Source organism: Trichechus manatus, unplaced genomic scaffold (assembly GCF_000243295.1).
Source record: "Trichechus manatus latirostris isolate Lorelei unplaced genomic scaffold, TriManLat1.0 scaffold00057, whole genome shotgun sequence".
Classification (NCBI taxonomy): domain Eukaryota; kingdom Metazoa; phylum Chordata; class Mammalia; order Sirenia; family Trichechidae; genus Trichechus; species Trichechus manatus.
Window position 1 is genome coordinate 13914065 of NW_004443993.1, and position 10445 is coordinate 13924509.

Below are 10445 nucleotides of genomic sequence, written 5' to 3' on the forward strand. Positions count from 1 at the left end.
TTGGTCTTTTTTTTTTTTTTTTTTAAACATGTTATTGTATTTTTAGTGAAAGTATATGCTTCAAAACAGGCTCCCACTCAACAATTTCTACACGTAACGTTCAGTGACACTGGTGACTTCAGTTTGTGTCACATTCTCATTAGTCCTTTTCCAGTGTCTCACTCCCAGTAACTTTGTCTCACTGGCCCCAAACTTCTCATCTGTACTTTAGGGTGACTGTTGCCCATGTGGTCTCATGTGGGTAAGTTTTCAAAGAGTGCAGGGCCCAAGGGTGAAATTCTTTTTAAGCTAACCCGCTGTTTAGTCCAAAGGTGCTTTCAGGGGATAGTTTCAGCTCAAGGCTTGAAGAGTAGTATCTCAGGGCAAGAGTCTCGGGGGTTCCTCCAGTCTCCACAGGTCCAGTAAGCCGGGATTCTCTGAGCATCTGAAGGTCTGCTCCACGTGTTTTCCCCTGTCTCTTGGGACCCATCTATTGTGAGCCTGACGAGAAGGTTTGGTAGCAGCGGCCCCAGTGACGGTTCTTAAATGCTGAAGTGCCCTCTGTGCTGGAAAGCTGCCGGCCCCTCGCAGGACACGCGGGGAGACAGCTTGGTTTCCCGGCCTCAGCTGTGAGTCCCTGGCTCGCTTTGCTTTTATTTCTGTTTTGCGTTCAGGTTTTGGTTCTCTGAGTGAAGTTCTCTAACTTCCCACCGGATGAAGGCAGTAAGACAGGAAGTCGGGTCTGTTAAGCCAACACATATGAGGTGCGGTTCAGCGGGTTTGTATGTTTTTCTAACCCTCCTGGTGATCATTTTTTAAAAATTGAGATGTTGTGCACAGACCATAAGCACCACCCTCTTAAAGTGTGCCATTCCATCGCGTTGAGTATAGTCACGGAGTTGTGAAAGTGGAAGTAATTTAGCAATCAATTCTAGAATATTCTCATCACCCCAATAAGATTAAATAACAGTGTGTGTCAACAAGGGGTGATCCTGCATCCCTCCCAACCAAGGGACACTGGCAAAGTCTGAGACATCTGTGGGTGTCACGACTGGGACGGGGGTGCTATGGGCACAGAGTAGGGGGAGACCAGGGATGCCGCTCAACACCCTACAATGCACAGGACGCGCCCCATCCCAGAGAATATCCGGCCCCTGGGTCAGCAGTGCTGACGGGGGAGACCCTGAAAGATGATGTAAATTACGGTTCCTTCTCCCCTTCCCCGTGGGTGAATGAATCATGCACAGTTAACGTAGCAATGATAAAAATGCACGTGTATCTTAAGATAGTTTTCAAAGTAAAAACAAATATAAGCTCTGTATCAAAATCAAGACAATAAAAAATTATATATTTTACACAAATCAAATACCAAGCATCTTCTACGTTTGTTTGCCAACTGCTTCCTCCCCCTCCCTGCAAAGTATTTTCGTAAGAGCGCTATGATAATTTTTTTTTTCAGCAACATGTAAACAAAATTGGCACAGTGGCACTAATGAAAATACCTAGGAGGGGGTAGCGGCTGGCAAACCAACACAGGAGGCACGTGCTGACCAAAAAAACCAAACCCGTCGCCGATGAGTCCGTTCCGACTCATAGCAGCCCTACAGGACAGAGTAGAACTGCCCCATATGCTTTCCGAGAGCGGCTGGTGGATTCGAACCGCCAATCTGTTGGTTAGCAGCTGAGCTCTTAACCACTAAGCCACCAGGGCTCCAGGCACGGGCTATTTGTATTTGTGTAAAAATATGGTAAAGCTAAATAAAACAACAGCAGCAAAACATTAAGAGGAAAAAAAGCCTATGGGGAAATGCATGGACTGAAATGGGTCTCCCAATGAATTGTGTCTCCCAAAAATATGTGTCCACGGCTAGGCCATGATTCCCAGTATTATGTGACTGTCTACCATTTGTCATCTGACATGATTCTCCTGTATGTTGTAAATCCTGTCTCTATGATGTTAATGAAGTAGGATTAGAGGCAGTTATGTTAATGAGGAAAGACTCAATCTACAAGATTAGGTTGTGTCTCAAGTCAATCTCTTTTGAGATATAAAAGAGAAAAGCAAGCAGAGGGATGTGGGGACTTCATACCACCAAGAAAGCAGAGCCAGGTCCAAAGGATGCACTCTGCTTCTGGCATTCCTGCTCTGAGAAGCTCCTAGACCTGGGGAAGATTGATGACGAGGACTTTCCTCCAGAGCCGACAGAGAGAGACAGCCTTTCCCTGGAACTGACGCCCAGGATTTGGACTTTTAGCCTCCTAGACTGTGAGAGAATAAACTGTTTTTGAAGCCATCCACGTGTGGTATTTCTGTTACAGCAGCTCTAGGTGACTAACACAGGGACAAAGGGAGAAGCAAGTGAGTTACTGTTGTTGTGTGCCAGCGAGGTGACTCCAACTCAAAGCGACTCTGAGAGACAGAGGAGAGCTGCCCTGTAGGGTTTCCTAGATTGTAATCTTTATAGAGGAAGATCACAGGTCTTCTTCCTGCGGAGCCGTGGGGTGGGTTTGAACCGCCAACCTTTCGCTTAGAGCCGAGCACTTAACCATAGCACCCCCAGGGCTTGTAAAGTGAGATTAAACCCGTATATAAAAAACACCCCAATGGTACCCCTCCCTCAGTTTCACTGTGAGCAGGTGACTGGTTACGATCCTTCTGACAAAGTCACTCCCAAGCTCACGTGGCTAGAAGCTTAAAAGAAAACCCCTCAAACGAGACTTCTCAGTCCTCGGAAAATTAGGGAGGGCACGTCCACACAACCTTAAAAAGAATAAGGCACCGGCCTGACCTGGAAAGACATCCAATGGAAAGACGTACATAGTGTGAAAAAGTAAGTTACAACGCAGCATGCCTTAAAAAGGGGTAAAGCACTGATACACGCCATGATGTGGATGACCCTCGAAAACATGGTGCTCACTGAGCGAAGCTGGGGAGAAAAAGACAAATACTGTGTGATTCCATTTACCTGACATGCCCAGAACAGGCAAACGCACAGAGACAGAAAGTGGACTGGTGGATGCTGGGGCAGGGGCAGGGGAACGGGGGGTCACTGCTTCAGGGGCACTGAGTTTCTGTTTGGGGTGAGGAAACAGTTGTGGAAATGGATAGTGGTGATGACTGTACATCACTGTGAAGGCTAATTAATGCCACTGAAGTGTCCACGTAAAAACACTTGCAATGACAAATGTTATGCTACATATATTTTACCACAGTAAAATAAAAAAAAAAGGACCCAGTAACACTGTTAGTAGGAAGAAAGGCCTGGCAATCAGCTTCTGAATATCGGCCAGTGAATATCCTATGGATCACAACAGTTCAATCTGCAACCAGTCATGGGGATGGTGCTGCGCCGGGCGGGATTTTCTTCCGTTCTGCATAGGGTCCCATGAGTCAGGGGCCGACTCACGGCTGCTAACAACAACGTGGCTATTAGGACCGCTTTTGTTAAATAAAAATAATGTTGTTGTTGGGTGCCGTCGAGTCGATTCCAACTCACAGCGATCCTTTGTGACAGAGTAGAACTGCCCCATAGGGTTTTCTAGGCTGTGATCTTTGCAGGAGCCAATTTTAGGCCCTTCTCCTGTGGAGCTGTTGGGTGGGTTTGAACCGCCAAGCTTTGGTTAGCAGCTGAGCACTTAACCGGAGCCCTACTGGTGCAGTGGTTAAGAGCTTGGCTGCTAACCAAAAGGTCAGCAGGTGGAAACCACCAGCCGCTCCTTAGAAATCCAATGGGGCAGTTCTACTCTGTCCTATAAGGTCACTATGAGTCAGACTTGACTCGATAGCAGTGGGTTTTTGAGCACTTAACCAGGATGTACCGATTTATTATTATCATTAAGTAATAATAATAAATTGGTACATACATGAAAAATTAGGATGAACTCTCACCTTCTCTGAGGTGAAACTAACAGTGAGCTGCCTTTCCAGGTTCCACAGTCCTACCCTCCGTGAATCCTTAAGGTGAACGTGTGTTTACTTTCTGGTTAAAAAGGAGAAACAACCATTTTGATGTAATCATAAGGAGAGAGGAAACAGGCCAGCACCAGAGGGCTCACAGGGGACCGTCCTACAAAAACCGGAGTTGCCTCCCTGAGAGCTTGCGGCCCCGGCCTCAAAGATGCTCTGGTGGCTGCATACCCTCTGCCCCGAGTCTTCCTTGGGCTCTCAGAATGGGGCCGGATCCTCCAAAAGCGCTGGGCAAAGGTTTCCTTCCCGGAACCCACTTCCTTGAGTCAGACTGGCCTTTTCTGGTGAAGTTACTGGACCCTCTACACTCCACAAACACAGGAAGGGAACATTACCTGGGGAATGTCTGAAACTTCCCAGAGTGAAAACCCAATCTCTAAGTCAGCTGTGTGGGGAATTTTTCCCCCGCTTTTTAAAAAAAAATTATTGTGGTGAAACATATACAACAAAGTACATGCCATTTTAACCACTTTTACCGGTACAATTCAGTGACACTAATTACATCCACCATGTGTGCAACCGCTACCACCACCGTGTCAAAATGTTTTCATCATCCTTAACAGAAACTCCTCCCTCGTCTGTCAGTCTGTCAGACCATGGGGGCTTGTGTGTTGCTGTGATGCTGGAAGCTAGGCCACTGGTATGTCAAATACCAGCAGGGTCACCCATGGTGGACAGGTTTTCTGGACTAAGACAGACTAACAAGAAAGGCCTGGTGATCCACTTCTGAAAATCAGCCAGTGAAAACCCTATGGGTCACAACAGGACATTGTCTGATACAGTGCTGGAAGATGAGCCCCCTAGGGTAGAAGGCACTCAGAATACACAATGGCCACAGCCATGGCCTTGAGCAGACCAACAATTGGGAAGATGGCACAGGACCGGGCAAGATTTTGTTCTGTTGTGCATGGGGTCACCATGAGTTGGAGCTGACTCAATGGCTGCTAACAACAAGAACAACAGTTCAAGTGCCCTGTGCCACGTGTGGGCGGTGGTATGGTCCTAGACGGTGCAGCTGCGGAGGGTAAAAGAGAGAAATCCACCTGTGAAAGACAGGAAGCCGGAAAGGATGCAATGGGACAGGTGTCACTGGAGGAGGGTGCCTCCCCTGGAGAAATGAAAAGCACTCAACCAAGTCTGCAGGTGAAGAAGCACAGGGCATTTTCAGGAGAGAGAGGAAGAAGCAGGGAGCCACGGGAGGCAGGGACATACGCGACTTTCTCTTCCTTTGTCTCACAGTGAAACCAGCCCGCCTGGTTCAATGAGTTCTAGGAACAGTGCCCAGTAAGAACAAAACAAAGCAAAATCCATTGCCATCCAGTCGATTCCTACTCATGGCGCCCCCGTGTGTGTCAGAGTAGAACTGTGCTCCACAGGGTTTTCGTGGCTGATTTTTATGAAGTAGATAGCCAGGCCTTCCTTCCGAGGTGCCTCTGGGTGGACCCAAACTCTAACCTTTCGGTTAGCAGCTGAGCATGTTAACTGTTTACACCACCCAGGGACTCCAGATCTTTGATAAACCATCCTTGCTTCCAAGCAGCATTCTGGCTATACTACTTCCAAGACTGATTTGTTTGTTCTTTTGGCAGTCCATGGTATATTCAATATTCTTCACCAATGTCATAACTCAAAGGCATCAATTCTTCTTTGGTCTTCCCCATTCACTGTCCAGCTTTCACATGTATATGAGGTGATTGAAAACATCATGGCTTGGGTCAGGCGCACCTTAGTTGGGGTTAAAACCTTGGCTTCCAGCTGTGCAGAGAGCTGGGCCTCAGCCAGGGGCTCCTCCTACCCCTGCCACTTCCCCTTGTCTTTCACAGATAGTACCTCCCCAAATCTCTTAACTTCTAAAACAAACATGTGGCTTCCCCTATAGTAAACAAAGAGCTGGCCTGAAAAGAAAGTGAGTCCAAGAGAACAGAGGAGGAAAGTCAGTTTTATTTTACAGGTCCAAGCCCAGGTTACCAAGACACACAGGAAAAATATTACTCATGAGGGGAAACCCCAGTCCTTAAGACATGGATTCTGGCGGGGGGTGGGGGAGTGGTGCTTGGGGACTGCAGGGCTCTGGAGTTCCATGTCCTGTTCTGATGTCTGCCAGGGGTGTGACTTCTGGCAGTCTGAGTCCCAGCTGTCCCATCTGTAAAATGAGCTAATAAGAACCTCTACAACTTTATGTTAAGGAGTCCTGGTGGCGCAATGGGCTTGCCTGTGAACTGAAAGATCCAGAGTTTGAACCCACTCAGCGACTCCGTGTTAGAAGGACCTGGTGGTCTGCTCCTGGAACGATTTTAAAACCAACAACAAAAACCTGTTGCTGTAGAATTGCCCCGCCCCACAGGGTTTCCAGGGAGCGGCTGGTGGATTGGAACTGCTAACCTTTGGGTTAGCAGCCGAGCTCTTACCCACTGTGCCACCAGGGCTCTCTTGTAATGATGATAGCCTAGGAAATCCCTACTCTATCTCACGGATCACTATGAGTTGAAAATCTCCTCGATGACACCCAAAAAGAAGGACAACTTTCTGTTGCCCAGTAGGCAGAGGCTGAAACGAGGAGAGAAGGTGGCCAGGGCCTGAGGCTGGCTCTGCCATGCATACAAGAAGCAAGCACAAAACCAGAATGCACACCGTAAAATATGCAAAATACTCAAAATTTATCCAACCTCTCACTTTGAATGTGTACTGTTTTGTCAATTAAATCCCTCTAAAACTGTAATAATGGTGACAAAGGTGAAGGAAAAACAACAGCATGTTAGAATCTCACCCCAAAGCTGACGGTGGTTTTCTCTGGATGGTAGACTCTGTATTTTCCACCCCCCCCCCACCTCCTTAATGGCTATTTATACATATATGGCCATTTAAAACCAATTCCAGCACCCAGGACGAGTGCTTACACCACCCATCAGAAGTGACCATTATCACTCGGCCCTTCTCCTATCCAGCCCCTCTCCCCCGCGTGCCCAGGGCCACCGTGGGGGCCGGGAACCAGGAAGCCGCTTTCAAAGGCCGGACTCCGGCGGGAGTTTGCGGTGGACTCCAACTCCTGCGGACTTTTAAGCCAATTCAGGAGGCTCAGGATCGGGGCTGACCCCAGAGTGACACTTCTGACGTCGAACTCGACGGAGCGCCGGACACGGATCTCTCCCGCCGCCCGCGGTCTCCTTTCTGACGGACCGAACCCCGCCGCCCGAGTTCGCCCCTCTGACGGACCGAACCCCGCCGCCCGCGCTCGCCTCTCTGACGGATCGAACCCCGCCGCCCGAGTTCGCCTCTCTGACGGATCGAACCTCGCCGCCCGAGTTCGCCCCTCTGACTGATTGAACTTCGCCGCACGCGCTCGCCCCTCTGACAGATCCAGCCCTCGCGCCATCTGAGCTCGCCCCTCTGTCGGCTCGGCCCCCGCCGCCAGAGTTTTCCTCTCTGATGGGTCGGCCCCCGCCGCCCGAGTTCGCCTTTGTGACAGACTCGGCCCCCCGCCGCCCGCAGTGGACCCGCCGACAGGACTCACCTGGTAGTTTCGCCTCGCGCTGCCGCCACTCGGCTCACTCGAACCTCAAGGAGTGACACGCCCCGCGGAAGGACACGGCGGAGCACAAGCCCCGCCCCGACCCCACCCGCAGGTGCCGGATCTACTTCCCTTAAAGGGCCAGACGTCCCCAGGAAGCTAGGGGCCGCGGACCCGGCCAGGCTCTCCTGAGGTTCCGTCCGCGCAGAGGTGAAAGGGGACCTTGGCCTGGCAAGGGCGCGTGGGAGGCATAGATCCCGGAGAGCAAGCCTGACGTCTGGACCCGCCCCCCGGCGCCGGCCGGCCACAGCGCTCTCCGTTGCCCAGCAACCGCCAGTCTGCCCCTGACACCATTGGCTAGCGCCGGTGGTCCCAGTGACAGACCTGTGGGGCGGGGCCTAAAGCAGGGGCCGCCTGTAGGGGGAGCCTGCGTGTGCGTGAGGCGGAGCCTCTCGGTGCGTGTCGGCTGTGGGCGGGGCCTGGCTGCAGGGCCGGCGCGGTCAGTTGCCGGGCGGAGGCGGGGCCGTCCGTTGGACCTGGGGGCGTGGCTAGGCCCTATCTTGGGCCTGGCGGTGGGCGGGTGCGGGGCACGGCCCGGCCCGGCGGGCACCGTTGGTTGGTGCGCGGCAGAGGGGCGTGGCGCGGGAGGCGCCGTTGGTTGGCCGGCGGGCGGGCGGGGGCGGGCCATGGCCCTGTTGCTGTGCCTGGGCATGACGGCGGCGTTGGCCCGCGGCTGCCTGCACTGCCACAGCAACTTCTCGGATAAGTTCTCCTTTTACCGCCACCACGTGAACCTCAAGTCCTGGTGGGTCGGCGACATCCCCGTGTCGGGCGCGCTGCTCACAGACTGGAGCCAGGACACGATGAAGGAGCTGCACCTGGCCATTCCCGCGGAGATCAGTGAGTGCGGACCGGCCCTGGCCGGACCCGACCTCCGGACCCCGACCCCGAAACCCTGGCCCCCAGACCACCCGCCCACCGCCGCCTCCTCCCGCCCCCAGCCGAGGAGAAGCTGGACCAGGTGGCCAACGCCGTGTATCAGAGGATGGATCAGCTGTACCAGGGGAAGATGTACTTCCCGGGTAAGGGGAAACCGAGGCAGGACCCAGCCGGCGGGCCCCCCGCCCCGCCCCACAGCCTGAGACCCATGTCCCCTCTCTGCCTCACCCACCAGGGTACTTCCCCAATGAGCTGCGCGCCATCTTCCGGGACCAGGTGCACCTCATCCAGAACGCCATCATCGAGAGTGAGCAGGAAGGGGCGCAGGGGTGGAGGGGTGCCCAGGGCCTGGGCGGGTGTGCTGCCCAGGGCCGTGGGGGGTGCAAGCATGCTGCAAGGTCCTCCAGGGCCGGGCTCCTTCACAGCTGGTGACCCGGGAACAGCCCCGGGTGGTCAGGACAGCCGCAGCGGGGACAGCAGGCAGGCTCCCCTCTGCATCACGTAGTTGCCAACACAACGTTTGAACAATGCATGCCACCACCTCCCTCCCTCCCTGGTCTCTGGAGGACTGTTGAAGCCCACGCCGGGGGCACCAGGACCCGTTCCCAGTGGGGGTCGGGCACCCACACCCGATCCAGGTGCTCCTGCCCCAGCCGGTGGGCGGCCTGGGCCCGCGGGGGGCCGGTGGGGACGCGCTGCCCTCTTGTCCCCCCACAGGCCGCATCGACTGTCAGCGACACTGCGGTAAGTGGCGCCCCGCGCAGGCGAGGCGGTGGGGGCCGCCGTCACGGTCCAAGGGGAGCTTGCCGCCCGTCTGTGTTGCAGGCATCTTCCGGTACGAGACCATCTCCTGCGCCAACTGCACCAGCTCCCACGTGGTCTGCTTCGGCTACAACTGCGAGTAGGGCCTGAGGGCCCGGGGGCCGGGGGTCCTCCCGGGGGGAGGAGGGGGCCTCCCGTTCACCTTGCGCCCCTCCTCCCGCAGGTCGTCGGCGCAGTGGGAGCGAGCAGTGCAAGGCCTCCTCGGGTACATGTGAGTGGGGTCCTGGGGTGGCCCCCGGGCTCAGGGAGGGGATGCCAAGCCAGGCCACGTGTCCCTGACCCGATCCCCACTGTCGTTGTAGAAGTAGGTGGCACAAGTAAGTCCCTCGTTCCTCAAATGGGACATCCTATCAGAGGCAGGGGGGTGTGCGTGGACACGCTTCCATGCGGGGTGAGTATGCCTGGCGCACAGTCCCACGGAGGAGCTCCAGGAGGCTGGACCTTGCCCTAGTCCCCCCTCCCTCCATGGTCTGCCCGCCCCACGCCCACAGCTCCCCACAACAGCTGTGCGCCCCATGGGCCACAGGCACAGCTTTGGCCTCGAGCTTGGGGTCTTAACTGGGCCCTTGTACCTTTCAGACTGGACACCAACATGAGGTAAGGCTGTGGGCCGTCCTCGCTAAAGCCCTGGCCTTCCGGGGGGGAGGGGTCAGACGGGGGGGTGGGTGCAGTGGCAGGGGTCCTCCGGGGCCCGGGTGGGCAGGGTGGACCCAGCCAGGAGGTGTTCTCTGCACATGGACATGTCTGGACGCCATGTGACCATTCCATGAACCAACCTCGAGCTCCTCTTCCTCCCCGCCTGCCCGGCTGGCCGCAAAGAACCACCCCGGCCTTGTGAGTGACCCAACTCAAAACCCAATAGTTCGTCACAAGCCCCACTAGGCCTTTCTGCACCCCAGGCCATGTGGGTGTTGGGGACCGAGGAAGGAGAAGCACACAGGCCGACAGCCGGTGTTCCCCGCAGCCTGATCTCACCAAGCTTCACATGCCTGGAGCCGCCACACCTGGCCAACCTGACTCTGGAAAACGCCTCCGAGTGCCTGACCCACCACTGACCGACCGCCGGACCGCCCCCACGACAGGGCTGGCCCAGCCGACCCTCCTGGAGCAGGCTTGCTGCTGCCTCGGGGTCCCCCACACAGCCCGAACCCGCGGGCGGGAGGAGGGCCGTGAGATGGCTTTTGTACATAGATAGCACTGCGGGCTCCCAGCGCTTTGCTGGGTCATTAA

The 10445-nt window shown here is 54.7% G+C and overlaps 1 protein-coding gene across 1 annotated transcript; it reads left to right on the plus strand.

The window, feature by feature from the left end:
• Positions 1 to 8069: 8069 nt before the first annotated feature.
• On the plus strand, positions 8070 to 10445 carry IZUMO4 (IZUMO family member 4). The gene is made up of 10 exons (XM_023733143.1): positions 8070 to 8354; positions 8456 to 8536; positions 8629 to 8700; positions 9111 to 9137; positions 9219 to 9294; positions 9379 to 9426; positions 9518 to 9532; positions 9795 to 9812; positions 10035 to 10049; positions 10180 to 10445. Exons 1-10 carry the CDS (start codon positions 8141 to 8143, stop codon positions 10268 to 10270), a joined length of 657 nt encoding a protein of 218 aa, XP_023588911.1. The 5' UTR covers positions 8070 to 8140; the 3' UTR covers positions 10271 to 10445.

What these genes read in the sequence shown, in the direction of transcription:
- IZUMO4 (XM_023733143.1), top strand. Translation starts at nt 8,141, where the DNA reads ATGGCCCTGTTGCTGTGCCTGGGCATGACGGCGGCGTTGGCCCGCGGC. An exon ending in CGACTGTCAGCGACACTGCG is followed by an intron (nt 9,138 to 9,218) that starts GTAAGTGGCGCC and finishes TCTGTGTTGCAG; the next exon opens with GCATCTTCCGGTACGAGACC. An exon ending in TGCTTCGGCTACAACTGCGA is followed by an intron (nt 9,295 to 9,378) that starts GTAGGGCCTGAG and finishes CTCCTCCCGCAG; the next exon opens with GTCGTCGGCGCAGTGGGAGC.